This window comes from Mobula birostris, chromosome 2, assembly GCF_030028105.1.
Source record: "Mobula birostris isolate sMobBir1 chromosome 2, sMobBir1.hap1, whole genome shotgun sequence".
NCBI lineage: Eukaryota > Metazoa > Chordata > Chondrichthyes > Myliobatiformes > Myliobatidae > Mobula > Mobula birostris.
Genome location: NC_092371.1, coordinates 146785483 through 146810180, shown reverse-complemented (window position 1 = coordinate 146810180; position 24698 = coordinate 146785483). Strand labels below are relative to the sequence as shown.

Here is a 24698-nt window from a genome sequence, read left to right as displayed (position 1 = left end):
AGGGCATTTCTTGGATGTGAGGGCCCTTCGTGATAGATGTGACCTCCTTGAGGCATCACAGTTTGAAGATGTCCTTGATAGTGGGGAGGCTGGTGACCAAGATGAAGCTGGCTAAGTTTCCAACCCTCTGCAGCTTTTTCCAATCGATCCTATGCATTTGTGTCTCCATACCAGACAGTGATGCAACCAGTTAGAATTAATGTTCCCTCTAATTTTAACATCTGTGCGGACCAATTATTGCTTTGAGCAGGACATATTTACACATCCTGAAAGCTGCGTAGCACCTTGAATGTTTTATTTTTGAAATATGCATCCTATGAATATTTAGAATGTAAATTGAAAAATCACATACTTTTGATTCTATTTATTGGTTAAAGGGTATAATGAAATACAGTACAACAAAGAAAATCTCGCGTCTCAGGAAGCCACGATACATCAGGATAGGGTGCTTTCAGTGATGCATCTATAAAAATTGGTTAGTGTCAATGGTGACATGCCAAATGGGACATACGGAAGGGCCTTAGAATGTAGTTCTTCCTTACTAAGTCTGTGCATTGGCTTCACCCAGTCCCCAGAATATATTCATGCAGCCTTGAATGTGCCCATTGGCAGTGTTCCCTTACGAGCATCTCATTGTGCTGGATGACATTCTGGGCAGACCAAAGTACTTCTTTATGTGTTTGATCTTTCAGCAGTATTTATCCACTACCAAAATTCTAAACTGAGTATTGCTCTTAAATTATTCCCATGAACTTGTGGTTAGAATCATTTTTTTAAACCCTCCTTAATTTGAGGGTTTCTTTGTGTTGCATGTATTCTGTTATTGATTCTTCTTCATTCTTGTTGATCTACATGTTGCTTAGGTTATCGACTTAAGTTTTAAAGTTTTCATATTTACTTACAAATCCCTCCATATTTTTTACCTCTATCAGCTACAGACTTGTAACCCTGCAAAATATCCATGCTCCATAAATTCTTGTTTTTATTTGAACTTAATCACTCCATCATTGGCTGTAACTGGATAGTACAGCATAGGAGCAGGCAACTCAGACCATAGTTTCTGCATGGAACACGATGTCAAATTAAGTTAAATCTCTCTTATCTCTATATCACCCATATCTCTCTTCTAAGTTTTATGTGTCTTTCAGACACCCTCTTGAACACATTATGCTAATGAGTTTCACTATTACCTCTGGCAGCACATTCCACTTTCTGTACGAAATAAAACTTGCCCAGCATATCCTTTAAACCTTTCCCTTCTCATCTTAAATGTATGTGCACTACATCAGGTTCTGACTATCTACTCTGTCTTTGCGTTCTCTAATGTTATAAGGTTCTACCAAATCTTCCTCAACCTAAGGCAATTTTAGCTGCCTTGCTTCATAGCTCATCAGAGCCTCTGATTGAGACAACATCTTTTTAAACCTCCACCTCCTCCTGTAATGAGGCAGCCAGAATTGCACATAGTACTCCAAGTATGGTCTACCAGTTTTTTACATAGCACGCATAAATGCTGGAGGAACTCAGCTAATCAAGGAGCATTTATGGAAGGGAATTGTCATGGTGCGAAGACAGTAACCTATCCCTCAACGTCAGCAAGACGAAGGAATTGATCGTTGACTTCAGAAGGAGTAGCGGACTGCATGACCCCATTTATATCAGTGGTGCGCAAATGGAACAGGTCAGAAGCTTTAAGTTCCTCGGGGTCAATATCACAAATGACCTGACTTGATCCAGCCAAGCAGAGTCCACTGCCAAGAAGGCCCACCAGCGCCTTTACTTCCTGAGAAAGCTAAAGAAATTTGGCCTGCCCCCTAAAACCCTCACTAATTTTTATAAGTGCACCGTAGAAAGCATTCTTCGAGGGTGCATCGCAACCTGGTATGGAAGTTGTCCTGTCAAAGACCAGAAGAAGCTGCAGAAGATCGCGAACATGGCCCAGGTCATCACACAAACCAATCTTCCGTCCTTGGACTCACTTTACACCGCATGCTGTCGGAGTAGTGCTGCCAAGATAATCAAGGACACGACCCACCCAGCCAACACACTTTTCGTCCCTTTTCCGTCTGGGAGAAGGCTCAGGAGCTTGAAGACTCGTACGGCCAGATTTGGGAACAGCTTCTTTCCAACTGTGTTAAGACGGCTGAACGGATCCTGACCCGGGCCTGGACCCTACCCTCCAAATATCTGGACCTGCCTCTCGGTTTTTTTTCACTACCTTAATTCCCCTTTTCTGTTTTCTACTTATGATTTATAATTTAAATTTTGAATATTTACTATTGATTTGTACTCCAGGTAGAGTGAAGCACAGAATCAAATATCGCTGTGATGATTGTACGCTCTAGTGTCAATTGTTTGGCGACAATAAAGTAAAGTAAAGCAGTTGACGTTTCAGGCCGAAATGCTTCAGCAGGACTCATGATTTATGTAGTTGATCTATGATTTCCTTACTCATGTTGTTCCAACTACTGAAAGCAAGCATTCCAGATGCCTTCTTTATCACCCTATCTGCTTGTGTGGCTGCTTTCAGTGACTTTGGACTTGTATATTGTTCCCTTACATTCAACTTGTCAGAGTGTAACACTATGCATGCTCATATTGATCTATATCTACCATTTCACTGCCCATATCTGCAACCAGTCTGCATTCTGCTATATCCTACGTTGTTCATATCTCCACCATTCTTTGTGTCATCTACAAGTAGTAACTCACCCATATAGATTTTCATTCAAGTCATTGATATATATTATAAACCTGCAGAACACCAGTAGTCACAGTCCTTCAGCCAGAATAATAGCCAGCCTTCCACTACTACTGTCTGTCTTCTATGGTAAAGCCAGTTCAGAATCTGAACTACCAAGTCTCTATGTATCCCATGCCTCGTAACTTTCTGGATCAGTCTAACTTGTCAATGCCTTATTAAAGTCCATGTAGACAACATCCGCTGTCCATGTTCAAGTTCAGTTTATTGTCATTCAACTGTATGTATGTATACTGGCAAATGAAACAATATTCCTCCAGACTAATGTGTGCAACTCAGTACATATAACTCACACACATAACATACAAAGTAATATTACCACAACTAAATGAACAAATAGTAAGTACAGGTCGACCTTCTATAATGCGGCACCATTAGGACCTGAGGAGTGCCGGATTTATGAAAATGCTGAATTACAGAAGGATCACTTTAAGCAATAGCTGACTACCTCATCATACCTTTAAAATGTCAAAGGATTCAAAGGTTCATTTAATATCAGAGAAATGTAAACAATATACATCCTGAAATGCTTTTTCTTTGCAACCATCTATGAAAACAGAGGAGTGCCCCCTCCTTCCCGTGCATAAGTGGCAGTAAGCAACAATCCTCCCTCCCCACCGGCAAAAAATGAAGCGCATCCACTACCAGCTGTCAAGCGTGAGGTAAGTGATAGCAAAGACACAGACTTGCAGTTACCCCAAAAACTACATTGTTTCTCGTTAGTTTCTTTTTCTCTGCTTAGTAATATGCTTAAATTCAGTGGGTCGCCACATCTCATCTGAGGTCGTAAGCAGAAGAGAACAGAGCGTGGGGCCAAGCGACGCCGGAGGGCAGTGCGCGACTGCCGGCAGGTGGGTGAGAAGGCGGACCGACCCAGCGCGCACCAGCTCCCCCCGCTGCTGTCGGGTGAGACGGGTGGGTGCAGGGTGGCCGTGCCTCATGCAAATGATATTAAATGCAGGAAAACAAGCAGAAATCGCCTGTCTGTGCTTACCAGAGCGCAACAACATGTGAACAGATCTAGTGCAACCAAAACAATGCGCAGCAGATTGGTACGATGGCCCGGAAAATTTGAAATTACAGTTGCGTGGAAAATTTGAAATCAGTGTGGATTATTGAAGGAACTGGATTACAGGTAGTCGGATTAGTGAAGGTCGACCTGTACCACAAATAAAATGAACAGTAACAATTCAAGTTTAAAAAAAAAAGTAACCAGTATAATGCTACTGGCACTTCATATGTGATGAGACCTGGGTGGTGGCAGGGATTTAAATAATCTTATTGCCTGTGGTAAGAAGCTGTTCCCACCCTAATAGTTCTGCTAATGCTATGATACCTCCTGCCTGATGGTAGGGGGTCAGACAAGTTGTTGGATGGATGGGTGGGCTCATTGACAATGCTAAGTTCTCCTGATAAATATCTCTAATGGGTGGAAGAGGAACCCCGATGATCCTCTCACTCGTCCTTGCCTTCCTTTGTAGGGACTTAAGATCAGATTTCTTGCAAATCCCTCATTGCTCAGTGATGTAGCTGGTCAGGATACTCTTGATGGTGCTCCTGTAGAAATCGATCAAATTTTGGGAGAGTGGGGTGGCACATGCCTCTATCTCCTCATGAAGTGGAGATGCTACTGTGTTTTCTTGACCAAAGGAGAGGCGTTGAAGGACTAAGTGAGCTACCCTCATCAGTCATTTTTGTCACTTCCTCGACAAACTCAATTTAAGTTTGTAAGACCTTGCATTTGCCACATAGAGCCATGCTGACTGTCCTAATTAGGACATGTTTTTTCTAATGCAAGTAAATTCTATCCCTGAACATCCTCTTCTATAGCTCCCTACCTGTACATGAAGCTCACCAGCCAATAATTTCCTGGATTATCCCTATCTTCTTGAACAAAGCACCAGCATTGGCTATTCTCTGGTCCTTTGTGACCTTCTCTGTTGCTGGTAAGGATGCAAATTTCTTCATTCTTGCCTGGCAATCTTCTTTCACCTCTTTCAATAAACTGGGATATCCTCCTTGATCTTAAAATAGCCTAGCATATTAGCATACCTCCACTGCTCTCACTATTCTCCATGTCCTTTTCCATTACTCCAGTTTTTCCTCCTTCGAGAACACTTACTTATTTTGTCTGCCCTAACATTTTTTCAGTGCATTTTTTTTGTTTGACAAAGCTCCATCAAATATTCTTGTTCCATTGCAGCTGATAGATAAATGTAACTGATATTGCTATTGTTATTGCACTGCATATGAAATGAAAGAAGAGCTAGCATTTAAGTGGAGGCTTTCAGTTGGAAGTGCTGTGGAATGCACTGTTCCTTCCCTGTTGGTAGTCAGAATATATTAGTTTATTAGATGTAATGCCTATATCTTGATAACCAGTAGATCGCTTTATTTTTCCATTTTTAATGGTTACATGGTCCATAAGTTCAGATTTTCTTTTAGACATCAGTACCAATGTAGTGAGGAAGCTGAACTGAAATCTCAGAAGAATAGATCTTGAGACAACTATCACACTATGTTATTAACTTTTCTGAACCTAATAACTTAAAGCTTGGATAAAAGTGATATCAGGGTTGAATCCAAATGTCCTTTGAAACTAAGCTAAATGTCTTATATTGTAAATACTGTTCCACTATCATTTGAGAAGGTATTTTGAAATATGTAGAAGTAACATGTTTCATTTTCTTTTAGGAAGGTAGCTTTCAGACTCCTTTTATGAAGAGAAGTGATTTGTCTTACTGTTCTCTTGAACAAGAGATATATAAAAAAGTCAAAGTGCTAATGGTTGTGGCTACAGGTGATGGTGAGGACAATATGAGTAAGGTTGATGTTCTGGAGCATGTTGATATTAAGGGAGAGGAGGCGTTGCAGTTGTTAAAATACATTAGGGCGGATAAGTCCCTGGGGCCTGACTGAATATTCTCCAGGCTGCTCCACAAGGCGGGGGAAGAGATTGCTGAGCCTCTGGCTAGGATCTTTATGTCCTCGTTGTCCACAGAAATGGTACCGGAGGATTGGAGGGAGGCGAATGTTGTCCCCTTGTTCAAAAAAGGTAGTAGGGATAGTCCGGGTAATTATATACCAGTGACCTTTACGTCTGTGGTGGGAAAGCTGTTGGAAAAGATTCTTAGAGATAGGATCTATGGGCACTTAGAGAATCATGGTCTGATCAGGGACAGTCAGCATGGCTTTGTGAAGGGCAGATCGTGTCTAACAAGCCTGATAAAGTTCTTTGAAGAGGTGACCAGGCATATAGATGATGGTAGTGCAGTGGATGTGATCTACATGGATTTTAGTAAGGCATTTGACAAGGTTCCACATGGTGGGCTTATTCAGAAAGTCAGAAGACATGGGATCCGGAGAAGTTTGGCCAGGTGGATTCAGAATTGGTTTTCTTGCAGAAGGCAGAGGATTGTGGTGGAGGGAGTCCATTCAGATTGTCGGGTTGTGACTAATGGTGTCCCACAAGGATCTGTTCTGGGACCTCTACTTTTCGTGATTTTTATTAATGACCTGGATGTGGGGGTAGAAGGATGGGTTGGCAAGTTTGCAGATGACACAAAGGTTGGTGGTGTTGTAGATAGTGTAGAGGATTGTCAAAGATTGCAGAGAGACATTGATAGGATGCAGAAGTGGGCTGAGAAGTGGCAGATGGAGTTCAACCTGGAGAAGTGTGAGGTGATACACTTTGGAAGGACAAACTCCAAGACAGAGCAGAAAGTAAATGGCAGGATACTTGGTAGTGTGGAGGAGCAAAGGGATCTGGGGGTAGATGTCCACAGATCCCTGAAAGTTGCCTTACAGGTAGATAGGGTAGTTAAGAAAGCTTATGGGGTGTTGGCTTTCATAAGTCGAGGGATAGGGTTTAAGAGTCACGATGTAATGATGCAGCTCTATAAAACTCTGGTTGGGCCACACTTGGAGTACTGTGTCCAGTTCTGGTCGCCTCACTGAAGGAAGGATGTGGAAGCATTGGAAAGGGTACAGAGGAGATTTACCAGGATGCTGCCTGGTTTAGAGAGTATGCATTATGATCAGAGATTAAGGGAACTAGGGCTTTACTCTTTGGAGAGAAGGAGAATGAGAGGAGACATGATAGAGGTGTACAAGATATTAAGAGGAATAGGTAGAGTGGATAGCCAGCGCCTCTTCCCCAGGGCACCATTGCTCAATACAAGAGGACATGGCTTTAAGGTAAGGGGTGGGAAGTTCAAGGGGGATATTAGAGGAAGGTTTTTTACTCAGAGAGTGGTTGGTGTGTGGAATGCACTGCCTGAGTCAGTGGTGGAGGCAGATACACTAGTGAAGTTTAAGAGACTACTAGACAGGTATATGGAGGAATTTAAGGTGGGGGGGTTATATGGGAGGCGGCGTTTGAGAGTGGGCACAACATTGTGGGCCGAAGGGCCTGTAATGTGCTGTACTATTCTATGTTCTATGTTCTATATAAGAAAATTGAACCAAGTAATAAATGGACTGTAGCAATCAATCTTTTTTGATAAAGTGATGTCATGTTTTCTAATTTTTGGATATTGCACTTTCTTTCTCTACATTTCTATTATCCTCAACTCCTTTGAATTTTTTACAAGGTAAATATCAGTTGTTCCCACTGTTTTGGTTATAATCCAAAGATAAAAATGATAGAAACTCACAGAAGTATTGAAGAGGGAATTGGAGAAATGAATAATTACAGAAGTCCGTTAAAGTGTGGAATTCATTGTTATTAAACCAGTTGTAAACATAACTCATTTTATAAGCAAATTAAATAGTTAATTATCAAAGAATTAAACAATTGTATATAATGATTAAGAGTACAAACAGGCAGGGTGGGTTTTATGATAGAAAGCGTCATTGAATGATTCAAAGCTTATTTGTAAAATGAACTTTTCTGTGGTTTACTGGTTACAGTCAAAATCATTTGACAGTACTTGTTTATGCATAATTTATTATATTTAATGGGATTTTGAATTGTTATACCTTTTATAGTTCCTTGCAAAAGAGAGGCTCGTTAACAATGCTATTAAGCTGTACTTCAGTAGGGAATATGGCATCAAATATCCATAAATATACAATAGCCATTGAAGATATCTTATCTATTATTTATTAAAAGATTAATAACTATAGCACTGTATTTGATTAGCTGGTCTTTAATGTCATTGCCAAATTTAAAATCTGGAAGATTTTCGGAGATGATTATCATTGAAGGACGATGACATACAGTATATATTGAGTTCTTTAACCGCTTTGAAAATAAATTAGTATTTTCACCAGTTTTACCTTGGGCTGAGAATAAGGTAAAAGACTGAGCTCAGAAGCTAAATGGACCCAGAAAGTATCAGTGCAAATTAGTCAGTTGGTACTTAGTGGGCCAGTGTGCACTTCGTTCCCAGGTCTGCTGCTCAGAAAATCATTTGTACAAGGGAACCAGAGTATTGTACGCCTATGTGAAAATAGGAGGCAGAAATTGGCAGGATGAGAGCTCAAGGTGAGCCTGCAAATACGGTAAAGTTCATTGATTGAAATGGCAGGGCTTGATAATATATAGGGGCAAGTTATGTTCGAAAGTTCGAAGAGTGATCTGCCAGGGACCATTAGAGGAATGTAGTCAAATCTAGAGTTTGTACAGCAGCCTACAATTGATAGAAATTGTATCCAAATATATTTTGCTAGTTATTATAAATATAACACTCAATATAAATCAATGTATCGAGTACAAGAGTTGGGGTGCTATGTTGAAAATTGATTAAGACGTTGGTGAGGCCTAGTTTGTAGTATAGTGTGCAGTTTTCATTATCTGCCTACAGGAAATATGTAAGTAAGATTGAAAGGGTGAAGAGAAAATTTACAAGGGTGTTGCTGGGACATGAAGACCTGAGTTATAGGGAAAGGTTGAATAGGTTAGTACTTTATTCCTTAGAATATGGAAGATTGAGGGGAGATTTGATAGAGGTATACAAAGTTATGAGGTGTATGGATAGGGTAAATGCAAGTAGGCTTTTTCCACTGAGATTGGGTGAGACTACTACTGGATGCCATGAGTTAAGGGTGAAAGTTGAAATATTTATGGGGAACATGAGGAGGAACTCCTTCACTCTGTCGGTTGTGAGAGTGTGGAGTGAGCTGCCAGCACAAGTGGTGAATGCGGGATCGATTTCAACATTTAAGAGAAATTTGGAGAGGTACATTAATGGGAGCAGTATAGAGGGCTATGATCTTGGTGCAGCTTGATGGGACTAGGCAGATTAATGGCTCAGCACAGACTAGATAGGCTGAAGGGCCTGTTTCTGTGCTGTAGTGTTTTATCATTCTATGACTTTGCTAGTTATTTGAGATATTGCTTATGTCTGAATTTCCCTCTGTCTGTTCATATACCCAGTGGACAGGGGACCCAGAACATAAATCATGAAGCACCTCTTTACAACTGATATGATTCTATTCATCCACTTTTTTATAGAAATTGAATTACACAGTGGGCATAAATGTGATGCCATGCAATGCCAGTTCTCTGCAAGGCTTCTTTCCACTATTTTGAGTCACTCTCTGATTTGTCTTTCCATTGTTAAGTAACAGGATTCCGTAATTTGCTTACACTTTATGCCATAATGTTCCACATTGTGTATTTATGTGAGAAATAATTTTCTTTTCCTTTTATTTTAGTCTGTTGCAAAAACTGGAAGGTTGCTTATTAGCCATGAAGCTCCAATAACAGGAGGATTTGCTGCAGAGATCAGTTCCACAGTTCAGGTGTGTAAGTAAATATAGACTTAAAATGGTGATTGATCACAGAGCAGTGTATGTTGAAAGCAGGCTTAATTTTATTTAATATGTGAGAATATTGTGTTTTAGTTTCTATCTTCATTTATCAAAGTGTTGGAAGAATGTTATTTTCTCATCTTATTCTGTGAGTAGACCAGTTTAAATAAGAACCACAGAATTATTTTACCAGCAGGACGTAATATGATACGTATTTCTTTGTGAATACTTTGTCAAGTTTCCAAGCACTAAGGTAGCATACTGAGGTTCATTTGACATTCAAATTATGTATTGGGCTTACCTAAATATTTGACAAATAAATTTCTCTCCCAGTGCCTAACTTCCCCAGCACACAGATCAAATCCAATTTATTTCCTAGTTATCAATTTATTTCCATGCTATGATGTCCTGACTGTGGTCAGTTAGTCAACACATTGTGTCACTTCTCCCTGGGTAGGCCTGGTGTGAAGTGTAATATTTTATCTAACCATAGAAACTTCACAACTGAACCAGGTGGAGTGTAGAAGCAGAGTCTGATCTGGTTGACATTTCCTGAAATCAAGAGCATTACACAGGAGAAATATTAGTCAGATCATGTACAGTTTAGATATGTTGCATCTGAACCTATGGTACTGAAATGTTAAGTAATGGGTTATTTCAGAATAGCAGAAGGTGTTCACCTCATGATTCCATGCCAATCTCTGTAGAGCAACCAGTAAGTTCCATTCCCTGATCTGTTTCCATAGCTCTCCAAGTTGATTTCCTCAAATCCCCATACAATTTGAGATTTTTAAATTATTGATCATATCCAATTAGATCCACTTATAAGAGGTCCAGGTTATTATTACTAGTGAAAATTTTTTTCTTCTTAACATCATTTATCCCACGTTATCAATATCTGCTGCCCAAAACTTTGAAACTATATTTCCTACTCCATGTACCATCAGCTAATGGGAGCATCTTTTATTTATATATCATAATCTTACATGCCTCTTTCAAATTTCCCATTCACCTCCTTTGCTCTAAGGATTTAATCCTAGCTTCTCTGACCAATGTAGATGATTCCTCAGGGATCAACGTGATTATTTCCTATCACCTTTTGAATATGTTTCCATCAATGAAGGGCATCAATGATTGTTACCTTAATCAGTGGAAATGATCATTTACTAAATTTACCATCGTTTTTATCAAAGAAAGGTGGCATAATTTAATTCTAAGCTTTGATAATTTGCAAGTTTTGTATGCCTGCTAAATTTCAGCACAGTTGATAGGTTGCTGTTGAACTTGTGAGTGCAATCTCTCAAAAATCTACACCGTCCACTGTTGTTCTCCTTCCCTGTTCTTACATTATTTTTGGTTCTGATTGTGAAGCTGGGGTACATTGAGTTAATTTCATATGCAAGAATGTATTTTGTACTTGTCATTATTAGCCAAGTCCTACACCAGAGAGGGGAAATTGTAGCTCATGCCATTGATAATTTAATGTTGTCACACTGTAACTCACAGATATAATTAGAAGAAATTGAGTTCAAATATAAATATAAAACAACCATTTATACCTATTGGTAAAACCTATTTTATAAAATCTGGAACTTTGTTCCAAAGCTTTGGCTTTAATTCTAACCTTTGCCCAATTCAGCGTTATCGAAGATGGTGATATTGGTGTTCTGTTTTTATTATAATAATAGATATGTTTTTAGTGCATTTTGGTAAATTGAAAAATCTTCCTATTGATGGTAACATTCCAACATATAAATACTTGTCTTTAAACTAAAAACCGTCAGACATCTTTGGCAAAGACAGAAATAATCAGATCAGAACTGATTCTGAAGTTTGTTTCATTTTGTTTTTTCTTGATAATGTTAATTACTGTTATCATTATGCATTTATTTCTGGGAACATTAAGTCTGATCCTAAAACTATACACAACCATATACTTATGGGGAAGGTTTCTCAATTATTGCTCAGCCATGGTAACTTGTAACAAAAGTTGTTCATTTGTGTTACTGGTTTTTGTGAAATTTTTCCATATAACCATGACTGAAATAATGTGTATGAGATGATGAATTAATTTTCTTTTTTACTTTTACTGTAGTTCATTGGAAATTGAGGATATTCCATTCATTAAACTATATTAATTGTAACACTCTTTTTCCTCAAAACTGAGAAAATTGGATCTGCCAATTTGATTGTAATATTCCTGAAATATATTTATTAGAAAAGCTGAGTAAGAGTATGCCAATTTTGATCTCTTTCTTTAAAAGTTACCGATCTATGGAAGGTTAAGGTTGTGTTTGTATGCCAACAAGCCTGTTATCTATTTTTCAATTTTTTGGCTAAGTCCTTCTAGGGAGAAAATGTCAGAAGGATAAATTGTAGTTTGACCAAGGAAAGGGAAGAATATATATTTATATTAACTGGTAAACTATTATATATTTTTTGAAAAAATAACAGATGAAATACATTCTTGGTCAGAAATTTTGCATTTGATGGGTATTGTGATTATGAAGTATTTCATGTTTTTTTAGCATGACAGACACTAAAATTGCAGAAGCATATTAGTAAAGACAGTTGGTCAAAAGTGTAAAGTTTTATTCGGGAGGAGCTTTTATTCCAAAGATTGTGGTTAGTGGTTTGGATAGCAGAAACTTGAGAGTTAAGTTTTTTCCTTTTTCCATATTTTTGTAATGTGGATGTCTCTAGCAGGGTTACCACACATTGCCATCCCTCAGGGCTGTTGAAAAAGAACTGCTTCAGTGTCTTTGTTGGCAATGTTTTCGCAGAGATATTAAGTGGTGAGTTGCGTGATGTAGATTCATTGGTGAGGATCAAGCAGTCATATTCAGTGGCCACTTTATTAGGTACAGGATTGAGTCTTCTGCTCCTGTAGTCCATCCATCTCAAAGTTCAACGTATTGTGTATTCAGAGATGCTCCTCTGGAGACTGCTGTTGTAAAATTTGATTATTTGAGTTACTGTCAACTTCCTGTCAGCTTGAACCAGTTTGCCTATTCTCCTATGACCTCTCCCATTAACAAGGCATTTTTGCCCATAGAACTACTGTTCACCAAATGTTTCTTTTGGGGATTTTTGTACCATTCTCTGTAAACTCTAGAGACTGCTGTGTGTGAAAATCCAGCAGTTTCTGAGATACTCAAACCACCCTGACAGGAGCAACGATCATTTTATGGTCAAAGTCACTTAGTTCACATGTGTTCCCCATTCTGTTGTTTGGATCTGAACAACTGAACCTCTTGACTAGGGGTTCCCAACCTTGTGTCCATGGACCCCTTGCTTAATGGTATTAATCTACGGCATGAAAAGATTTGGAACCCCTTCTCCTGACCAGGTTTGCATAATTTTATGCATTGATTTGCATGCCATACGATTAGCTGATTAGTTATTTGGATTAATAAGAAGGTGTACTAGCGTGCCTAATAAAGTGGCCACTGAGTGTATTTCTTAGTTAGGTTGGTGCGGTGACATTTAGGAAACCCTGCAAATGTTGTTGCTCCCAGGCACCTTTAGTCTTTTGCCACCTTGATAGATGTAAGTTTGAGGTGGTGGTGTAACTGCAGTACAAGGTGTAAATGTAGATTTCAGCCACTGTATATCCGGTAGTGGAGAGAATGGAGACAGCAAGGCCATAAGACATAAGAGCAGAATTAGGCCATTCAACCTATTGAGTCTGCTCGCCATTCCATCATGGCCTATCCTGGATCCCACTCAACCCTATACACATGCCTTCTCGCTATATCCTTTGATGCCCTGACTAATCAGGAAACTCAACTTCCACCTTAGGTGTACCCACGGACCTAGCGTCCACCGCAGTCTGTGGCAGAGCATTCCACAGATTTACTAGTCTCTGGCTAAAATAAATTCCTCCTTGTGTCTATTCTAAAAGGTCATCCCTCAATTTTGAACCAATGCCCTCTAGTTCTAGATACCCCTACTATGGGAAACATTCTCTCCACATCCACCCAATCTAGTCCTTTCAACATTCAAACAACAGGAATTCTGCAGATGCTGGAAATTCAAGCAACACACATAAAAGTTGCTGGTGAACGCAGCAGGCCAGGCAGCATCTCTAGGAAGAGGTGCAGTCGACGTTTCAGGCTGAGTCCCTTCGTCAAGACTAACTGAAGGAAGAGTGACTAAGGGATTTGAGAGGGGGAGGGGGAGATCCAAAATGATAGGAGAAGACAGGAGGGGGAGGGATGGAGCCAAGAGCTGGACAGGTGATAGGCAAAAGGGATACGAGAGGATCATGGGACAGGAGGTCCGGGAAGAAAGACGGGGTGGGGGGGGGGGACCCAGAGGATGGGCAAGGTGTATATTCAGAGGGACAGAGGGAGAAAAAGGAGAGTGAGAGAAAGAATGTGTGTATAAAAATAAGTAACAGATGGGGTACGAGGGGGAGGTGGGGCATTAGCGGAAGTTAGAGAAGTCGATGTTCATGCCATCAGGTTGGAGGCTACCCAGACAGAATATAAGGTGTTGTTCCTCCAACCTGAGTGTGGCTTCATCTTTACAGTAGAGGAGGCCGTGGATAGACATATCAGAATGGGAATGGGATGTGGAATTAAAATGTGTGGCCACTGGGAGATCCTGCTTTCGCTGATGGACAGAGCGTAGGTGTTCAGCAAAGCGGTCTCCCAGTCTGCGTCGGGTCTCGCCAATATATAAAAGGCCACATCGGGAGCACCGGACGCAGTATATCACCCCAGCCGACTCACAGGTGAAGTGTTGCCTCACCTGGAAGGACTGTTTGGGGCCCTGAATGGTGGTAAGGGAGGAAGTGTAAGGGCATGTGTAGCACTTGTTACGCTTACACGGATAAGTGCCAGGATGGAGATCAGTGGGGAGGGATGGGGGGGACGAATGGACAAGGGAGTCGCATAGGGAGCGATCCCTGCGGAATGCAGAGAGAGGCGGGGGGGGGGAGGAAAAGATGTGCTTAGTGGTGGGATCCCGTTGGAGGTGGCGGAAGTTATGGAGAATAATATGTTGGACCTGGAGGCTGGTGGGGTGGTAGGTGAGGACCAGGGGAACCCTATTCCTAGTGGGGTGGCGGGAGGATGAAGTGAGAGCAGATGTACGTGAAATGGGGGAGATGCGTTTAAGAGCAGAGTTGATGGTGGAGGAAGGGAAGCCCCTTTCTTTAAAAAGGAAGACATCTCCCTCGTCCTAGAATGAAAAGCCTCATCCTGAGAGCAGATGCGGCGGAGACAGAGGAATTGCGAGAAGGGGATGGCGTTTTTGCAAGAGACAGGGTGAGAAGAGGAATAGTCCAGATGGCTGTGAGAGTCAGTAGGCTTATAGTAGACATCAGTGGATAAGCTGTCTCCAGAGACAGAGACAGAAAGATCTAGAAAGGGGAGAGAGGTGTCGGAAATGGACCAGGTAAACTTGAGGGCAGGGTGAAAGTTGGAGGCAAAGTTAATAAAGTCAACGAGCTCTGCATGCGTGTAGGAAGCAGCGCCAATGCAGTTGTCGATGTAGCGAAGGATAAGTGGGGGACAGATACCAGAATAGGCACGGAACATAGATTGTTCCACAAAGCCAACAAAAAGGCAGGCATAGCTAGGACCCATGTGGGTGCCCATAGCTACACCTTTAGTTTGGAGGAAGTGGGAGGAGCCAAAGGAGAAATTATTAAGAGTAAGGACTAATTCCGCTAGACGGAGCAGAGTGGTGGTAGAGGGGAACTGATTAGGTCTGGAATCCAAAAAGAAGCGTAGAGCTTTGAGTCTGGAATCCATAAACTTTCAACATTTCGGTAGCTTTCAATGAGATTCCCCTACTTTCTTCTAAATGCCAGTGAGTACAGGCCCAAAGCTGCGAAATGCTTCTTATATGTTAACCGCTTCATTCCCAGAATATAGTAGTAAACCTCTTCTGGACTCTCTCCAATGACAACACATCCTTTCTGAGGTATGGGACCCAAAACTGTGGACAGTGCTCTCAAATGCTTCCTGACTAGTCTTTTATAAAGCCTCAGCTTTGTTTTCTTGCTTTTATATTCTATTCCCCTTGAAATAAATGCCAACATTGCATTTCTCTTCTTTACCACACTCAACCTGTAAATTAACCTTCTGGGAGCCTTACATGAGGCCTAAGTCCCTCTGCACCTCTGTTGTTTGAATCTTCCCCCCATTTAGATAATAGCCTGCACTATTGTTCCTTTTGCCAAAATATATTATCACATATTCCCAACACTGTATTCCATCTGCCACTTCTTTTGCTCATATTTCCATTTTGTCTGTACTGCTGCAATCGCATTGCTTCCTCAGCACTCTCTATCTCTCCACCTATCTCCGTATCATCCACAAACTTTGCCACAAAGCCATCAATTCCATTATCCAAATCATTGACAACTATGTGAAAAGTAGCGGTCCCAATACTGACCCCCGAGGAACACCACTAGTCACTGGCAGCCAATGGAAAAGACCCCCTTTATTCCTACCTCCTGCCTCCTACCTGTCAGCAATTCCTCTATCCATGCCAGTATCTTTCCTGTAACACCATAGTGAGGCACCTTATCAAATGCCTTCCGAAAATCTAATCTCCTTTGTCCACCCTGCTTGTTACTTCCTCAAAGAATTCTTACCAAATTTGTCAGGCAAAATTTGCCTTTACCGAAACCATGCTGACTTTGACTTATTTTATCGTTAGTCTCCAAGTACCCTGAAACCTCATCCTTTACAGTAGACTCCAACACTTTTCCAAACACTGAGGTTAGGCTAATTGGCCTAAAATTTCCTTTCTTTTGTCTTCCTCCCTTGTTAAAGAGTGGAGTAACATTTGCAACACTTCAGTGTTCTGAGACCATGCCAGAAAGATCAGGACCAATCTCTGTTCAGCATTGTGGATGGGGTACCAGTCTCATGAGCTGCTTTGTTGTGGCTGGTGTCAGTATCTAGTGTTGTTGGAGCTGAATATTCATCACATTTCTTAACATGCTTTTTACAAAATTGAAAGGCTTTGAGGTGTCAGAAGAAAATTACTTGTCACTCAGTACTCCAACTTGTATCTGTTTTTGTAGCCCAGAGTATTTGTTGAGATGCTTCATCAACTTTGCACTTTTGGCCAACTGTGAATACTTTAGTTATGACTTTAGCACTTGTTGGCCTTAGCATTGAGGTACAGTAAAAAGCATGTCGAGCATACTGTTCATGTAGAACAGTTCTGTGCTTTGAGATGTAAAGCAGTAACAGAATGCTGAGTAAAGTGTAACAGCTGTAGAGAAAGCATAGTACATGTTGACAATAAAATGCCAGATCATAATGGGATAAATTGTGAGGCCTAGAGTACATTTTATCTTACTAGGGAACCATTCAGTAGTCCTATAACAGCAAGGTAGAGGTTGTTCTTAAGCCTGCTGCAAGGTGCTTTCTGGCTTTTGTACCTTCCACCAAATGGGAGAGAAGAGAGAATGTCTAGGATGGGTGGGGTCTTTGATTATGCTGGTTGCTTTACTTACACAGTGAGAAGTGTAGACAGAGTTAACACAGAACTTCTCGAACTTCTGTACTGCCCTCCCCCTTCTCTATTCCCTCTCTCACCATATCTTCTTGCCTGCCCATCGCCTCCCTCTGGTACTCCTCTCTTTTTTTCTTTTTTCCATGGCCTCTGTTCTCTCCTATTAAATTCTCCCTTCTCCAGCCCTGTATCTCATTCACAATCAATTTCCCAGTTCTTTATTTCACCCCTCCCCCTCCCATCTAACTCTTAACTCCTCATCTTTTTTCTCCAGTCCTGCTGAAGGGTCTCAGACCGATATGTTGACTGTACTACTCTTCTTCATAGGTGATGCCTGGCCTGCTGAGTTCCTCCAGCATTTTGTGTGTATGCTTGGATTTCTAGCTTCTGCAGGTTTACATGATGTACTAGGTTGTATCCACAACATTCTGCCGTTTCTTATAGTCCAAGACATCATTTACCATACTACCATATCGTTATGCAGTGCCTATAAAAAGTACTCACTCCCCCCCAATGTTTTACAAAATTGAATAACAATGGATTTAATTTGTTTTCTTTTGACCATTATCAACAGAAAAATTCTTTCGCGTCAAAGTGAAAATAGATCTCTGCAAAGTGACCTAAATTAATTACAAATATAAAACACAAAATAATTGATTGTATAAGTATTCATCCCGTTTTAGATGACACACCAAATCATCACTGGTGCAGCCAGTTGGTTTTAGAAGTCACATAATTAGTTAAATGGAAATCTATTTTTGGAGATCTTGGAGTCAAGGTGTTTCAGCTGTATCTGGAAAGTCCAACTGCTGTTGACTCAGTATCCTGGCGAAAACTACGCTATGAAGACAAAAGAACACTCCAAACAACTCCACAAAATGGTATTGAAAAGCACAAGTCAGGAGATGGATGCAAGGAAATTTCCAAGTCACTCCATATCTCTTGGAGTACAGTGAAGTCAATCATCAAGAAATGGAAAGGATATAGCACAATTGTGAACCTGCCAAGAGCAGGCTGTCCTCAAAAACTGAGTGACTGTGGAAGAAGGGGACTAGTGAGGGAGGCCACCAAGAGACATATGACAACTCTGGAGGAGTTACAAGCTTCAGTGGCTGACATGGGAGAGACTGCGCATACAACAATTGTCGCCCAGGTGCTTCACCAGTCGCAGCTTTATGGGAGAGTGGCGAAGAGAAAGCCACTGTTGAAAAAAACTCACATGAAATCTTGGCTAGAGTTTGCCAGAAGGCATGTGGGAGACTGAAGTCAGCTGAAATGTTCTATGGTCTGATGAAACCAAAATTGAGCATTTTGGCCATCAGACTAAGTGCTATGTTTGGCGTAAGCCAAACACCGAATATCATCAAAAACACACCATCCCTACTATGAAACCTGGTGGTGGTTGCATCATGCTGTGGAGATCTTCAGTGTAGAAGGCCCTGGAAGAATTGTAAAGGTAGAGGGTAAAATGAATGCAGCAAAGTACAGGGAAATCCTGGAGGAAAACTTGATGCAATCCGCAAGAGAACTGCGACTTGGGAAAAGATTTGTTTTCCAGCAAGACAATGACCCCAAGGATAAACCCAAAGCTACACAAGAATGGCTCTAAAACGACAGAAGTAATGTCCTGGAGTGGCCAAGTCAGAGCCCTGCCCTCAATCCAATTGAGAATTTTTTGCTGGACTTAAAAAGGGCTGTTCACTCACAATTCCATGCAATCTGACAGAGCTTGAACAGTTTTGCAAAGAAGAATGGGGCAAAGCTGCAGTGTCCAGATGTGCAAAGCTGATAGAGACCTATCCTTACAAACTCAGGGCTGCCGTTGCTGCCAAAGGTGCATCTAAATACTGACTTGAATGGGGTGAGTAATTATGCAATCAGTTGCTCTGTGTTTTATATTTGTAATTAATTTAGATCACTTTGTAGAGATCTGTTTTCACTTTGACACGAAATAATATTTTCAGTCTCAAAAAAAGCCAATTTAATTCCACTGTGATTCAATGTTGTAAAATAATAAAATAGGAAAACCTTCAAGCGGGATATAATGCTTTATATTCACTGTATATGTTCTTAGAACTCCGTCCATCTGATAGTTATTTTAACTGTACACCACCATTCATATCTAAATTGCCAAGACTGCAGAGCTTTGATTTGATCTGTGAGGATATTGGGCTTTATGGGATTATTCTGCTTTGTTTATTGCATGGTGCTTTCCCTTTTTAGGACGCATGTATTAATGTTGTATCATTATCATTGCGACCTGCTTTCCTTTAGGAAGTCCTGTCATTGCTTCTGTCATGCATTCTTGTGTTTACCTTTAGAATTAAGGATATGCTAGGCTTTGAAAATGCAGATTATGGTGGTGTCCATTTATGGTGGTGTTGATGGTCCACAAACCTTGTGGATATTCTGTTTTAAGCCGCCTGATCTGCACTGTGTCTATGACTTAGCACAATGGTAGTGATATAAGACATGCTAATTAGTGTTCTTGTTATGAAGGGAAGTCTTTGTGGATGATGCAGTGATTACTTCATCCAGGACTGTCATAGCCATATATATTTATAGCAGGTGGATTAGAGACAACTAGGTCATGTAGCTTCATTTGCTGTGGATTCAGTCTGGTAACTTTGTCCTTTAGAACTTGGCTAACTTGGTCAGTGGTAATGCTACCAAGCCAATAGAAGCCCCCTCAACTGTAATAAACTCTGTGTGCTTGCAGCGTTCAATCCTTTTGAACACAGAATAGCATTGATTTATCAGCTGAGGGAGGATGGTAATTGAGAGAAGGTTTTCCTCATGCCATGAAAATTAATAAGCTCAATGAACTCTCAAAATTACTCTCTCCCTCCCACAAACTTTGGCCTGCTGGTGGAGCACAGTCCCCTCAGGAATTGTGGTAGTGGAGTGTGCCACATTGTCCATAAGGTATGATTTTGTAAAAGCTGCTGCTTGACTGGTCTCTGGGACTGTTCTGTCATTTAGATATTACCCACAGATATTTGTGAAGAGCACATTGCAAAATTGAGCTGGAGCTACTTTACTTAATCTGAACTCAAAGCCTAATTTATTGCTAGTAATCTGATTTTATACTTTTTCTGATTTAATATAGTGATTATTGTACAACTAAGAGTTTCTTCAAAAGGTAATTAAGAATCAATTGTACAGTGCAGGTCTGTAGTCTCAGATGGGCCAAAGTAAAGGTTTTTATTATAATTCGGTAATTTTGTTGTTATTAGCAATTAGTTGATTTTTTCAAAATGCTCAAATTTAAAAAAAAGTCTGAACTTAAACCCCACAATTGCAATGGTGGAATGTGAACTTGCACCTCCGGATTGTTAGTCTGCTAATCTGCACTGTTAATTGAGGAAGGACTTCATGTTATTCGTGGAAGACAGACCTTCAACTTTGCCTTCAAATCTGCTTAAGGATTGAAAATGCTTAAGTACATTATCATTTTATCACAGTTTGTTCTGCGCTATAATGTTGTGGCAGCCATAGATGATTCTTTTTGTATAGAATAATGAAATACCTATGGCTTAGTTGGACTTTTTGAAAGAAAATACTGAAAAATAACACAGATTGGCATGCTCTTCCAAGATCCAGCATTGCATTGGTAGAAAAATGAGGGAGGCCTTAATTGCAGGGTTTTAGGATATTCTGACATGATAGTAGTATTTCAAGGTGAAGGTCAGTAGGGAGAATCCTGGCTTTCAAGATCTGTCAAGTAAACTTTTGGAGCTCTAGTGTTCCAAACCGCTGTGTACATACATCTGTTGATGCTTCTGGACACATCTTCAGTGATGTTCCTGGAATCATCGGGTGTTTCGGGTCTTTCAACATCATACAACCTCCTCCAGGTGACCAAGCCGGGGCTGATCAGACCCCAGCTTGTGCCCAGATGGCTAGCTACCTATGACTCCATGGCTCCCCTCTTTTGAGCCACAGCCACCTTGAGGCGCTCTCTGCCGCATTGGTGGTATTGTGGATGGCTCTCCTCTTCCTCTCTCCCTCGATGCCCAAAATGCTGAAGGCTCTAACTAAAGAACGGGCTATGAATCCCCTACAACCACCCTCCACTGGGACTAACAATAATTGTTGTCATGGCTTGCAGCTTTCTATCAACCCCTCCCTTCGCCGTTGCCTCCAGAATTTGGTTAACATCTTCATCAAACTGCTTCCACAGTGAAGTCATGTTAGCTGCAGACCATTTGATCTGCCTCCTGTTAGACCTCATGTTCGAGGGATTAGTTTGCAACACTTGGAGGTTCCGGGCACTATGGGGTGACTCTGGGCCTGGCCTCTCCTTTGTCTCACCGGGTTGGACACCTGCGCATTGTGCTGCTCCTGCTCCCGCCAAACACTTCATCCTCGCTTGGTGGATCTTCAAGCTGCGATGGATCTTGCAGATTTTGCCACATGCACACTGCTTCCTCATCGTCGTTTGTTCATTGCCTGGGTCTGATGTCGTTGTGTCCATCCGACTGGGATGCTCATCCTCTCTCCCTCTCGGGCACCCCTGGGGGTATCTTTTCCTTAGATTCTTTGTAGCTTTTGTGGGGGTCCTCCTCTCAGAGGATGCAGATTGGGTTGCCAGCCCGTTCTGCCCTGGTTGCCGTCTCTCCGGACTGTCACTGACTCTCCAGTCGTCACCACTCTTTTCGCGGTTGTCACCCAGTCTTTCCTGGTTGTCACTGATTTATTACTGAAAGCTCTTAAATGTATATCTATATACTGTATGTGCATGAACATCAGCCCTATTGGTTTACTGTTTGTGGTTTACCATTGATCACATCAAGTAATATGAAAGAATAGCAGACCGTGTGTATCGTGCTGGAAACTTGTGTCTGTTTTTTTTTTAATGGCCTTCCCAAGCTCATTTCTATTCTCCCATCATGTCCTCTGTTGACATTTCTACTTTCTAGTTTTATTGCAATATATATTCAGATGAGTACCATGGCTAATTTGAAGACTTTTGGAAATAAAAGTGCTGGTCATATATTAACTAGTATTCCTTCTACTCAGCCACTAATTTCTTACGATGCTTATTTTAGCCTTCATCAACTCAAACAGTTTTATATATGTATATATTATATATAAATATAAAAATAAAACATAAGTAATCCCCTTCTACATTTTGAATGCTCTTTCATAGGTACAAAGAAAACCTTTTTAAAACTAACATAGCTTTTCCTAGATTACTGATACTTGCAGGCAGTTTAAGATGCTTGGATTAACATCTGGGTCACCCTGGTACTATTTTTTAAAAATATTTAAAAATCCAACCCCAGCCTCTGTAAAATGGCTGCCATCACTCCTAAATGCTCATTAAGGATGATCAATGTGAAAAGGTGATGAGAGACTCAAAACAAAAATTGCATTAATTATTTTATACATGAGAGCGCAGGGTATATTTAGTAGTAGGATATGCTAATATGGAAAAGAGAAGAGAAAGGGAAGAAAAGACTAAACAGAAATAATGTGTAAGATTTTTAACTACTGATGTGCTTTGTTTTAGTGGTGCATTATTGGTAGAAATGTGAAAGTGCTGTGCATTAGATGAAAACATGTAAGGTAGTTTGCCCTGTTTTCATGATGTTATACCTCAGCCAGCAGCACCAAGTCTGATTAACAATATTTCCATTGCTGTGCAGTTATTGGACTTACTTTTGACCAAAATGGCTAGTGTGTTTCTTGGCATATCATTGTTGGAGATTATCAGTTTCTGAGAAGCAGTTGCATCCTGTGATTAAATTATTCAAAATATTAAATAATATTGATTAAATATTATTAAAAGGCTCCCACGAATAGTCTTTCAAATGCAAAGACCCTAAAAACACCTCCTTTAGAATATAGCTGGTACTTGCAAAAATTACTTTTATTTTCAGTATTTTAAAGGGCATCGAGCTTTTAAAAGGCTTATTCCCAACTAATGACTGAATTTTTTGTAGAGAAAAATGAGGGTGGTTATATACTTGGTGCAGATATATACATGGCAGTTTGCAACAACCATTCAACAAAACATCATTAAAGAGATTGCTTAAGAGAATATAAGGTGAAAATCCTTGTGTGGATATTACATTGGTTTGTTAGCAGGAAGGTAATGGATTGCTTTTTGTCCATTTTTCATAAGCAGCTAGAGAAAGGAGCATTCTTAATGCAAGCAGTACTAAAAATGCAGATGATGATAAATACTGGCTTCTGTTGACATTCTGTATCTGAAATGGGTAGAAAGGTTCAGAAAGATACACACTTGAAGGATGAACAATGAATGACAATAGACTATAATGTGCATGAACAGATGTTCATGTCTGTAAAACCTTAAAGGTGTAATAAGCTAAAATACATTATTACTTGGGTTTGTAAGTAGGGGGATCAGCAGTGGAAAAGGTGAACAGTTTCAAGTTCTGGGATGTCAACATTTCTGAAGGTCTATCCTGGGCTCAAAATATTGATGCAATTACAAAGAAGATACATCAGTAGCTATATTTTAATAGGAGCTTGGGGAGACTTGGTACGCATCACTGACTGATATGAAGGGGCCACTTCACAAGGTTGGAAAAAGCTGCAAACTCAGCCAACACTAGCCTCCCCACAACGAGGTCATCTACAAAAGGAGATGCCTCAGAAAGGTGGCATCTGTTATTAAGGACTCCCATCACCCAGGACATACCATCTTCTCACTGCTACCATCAAGGGGGAGGTTACAGAATCCTGAAGACACACAATCAATGTCTTAGGAACAGCTTCTTCACCACTGTCATAAGCTTTCTGAATGGACAGTGAACCCATGTACACCCTCACATCAAGAGAAAATCTGCAAATGCTGGAGATCCAAGCAATGTACACAAAATGCTGAAGGAACTCAGCAGGCCAGGCAGCATCTGTGGAAAAGACTAAACAGTTGACGTTTCAGGCGAGACCTTTCATCAGGACTGGAGAAAAAATGATGAGTCAGAGTAAGAAGGTGGAGGGAAGGGAGGAAGAAACAAGGTGATAGGTGTAATGGTTGGGGGAGGTGTGAAATCAAGAGTTGGGAAGTTGATCGGTGAAAGAAACAAAGGGCTGGAGAAGGGGGAATCTGATAGGAGACGACACAAGGGCATGGAAGAAAGGAATGGAGGATGAGCAATACAGGATATTGATGGGCAGATAAGGAGACAAGGTGAGAGAGGGAAATGGGAATCAGAAGTTTGAGAAATCAATGTTTATGCCATCAGGTTGGAGGCTACCTAGATAGAATATAAGGTGTTGCTCCATCAACCTGAGTGTGGCTTCATTGCAACATTGAAGGAGTTTATGGACTGACATGTTGGAATGGGAATATGAAGTGGAATTAAAATGGGTGGCCACTGGGAGATCCTGCTTTTTTGGGTGGACAGATCATAGGTGCTCGGTGAAGCAGTCTCATAATCTACGACGGGTTTCATCAATAAACAGAAGGCCACACTGGGAGCACCAGACACAGTAGATGGCCCCAACAGACTCACAGGTGAAGTGTCGCCTCACCTGGAAGGACTGTTTGAGGCCCTGAGTGGTAGTGAGGTGTTGGGGCAGGTATAGCACTTGCTGTAGCACTATCTCCCTATGTTTTTTCTTTTTTTACTCTCTTTTTGTACTACAGCCTCTTTCCCCCCCCTCCCCCTCCCTCCCCCCCTCCCATTCCTGGGTTACACCTGAACCCAAAGGGGTCCAAATATCC

General features: G+C 40.8%; 1 protein-coding gene across 2 annotated transcripts in view; it reads left to right on the top strand.

Moving 5' to 3' along the window:
* Positions 1 to 24698, top strand: part of bckdhb (branched chain keto acid dehydrogenase E1 subunit beta) — a 245744-nt gene that overhangs the window by 149707 nt on the left and 71339 nt on the right. Inside the window, exon 9 of one of the 2 annotated variants that reach the window (XM_072250112.1) lies at positions 9422 to 9508. In XM_072250112.1, the coding sequence (XP_072106213.1) occupies positions 9422 to 9508 (87 nt within the window). Of the gene's footprint in view, positions 1 to 3320; positions 3408 to 9421; positions 9509 to 24698 lie in introns of those variants that run through there. The other variant, XM_072250128.1, reaches the window with a different exon arrangement.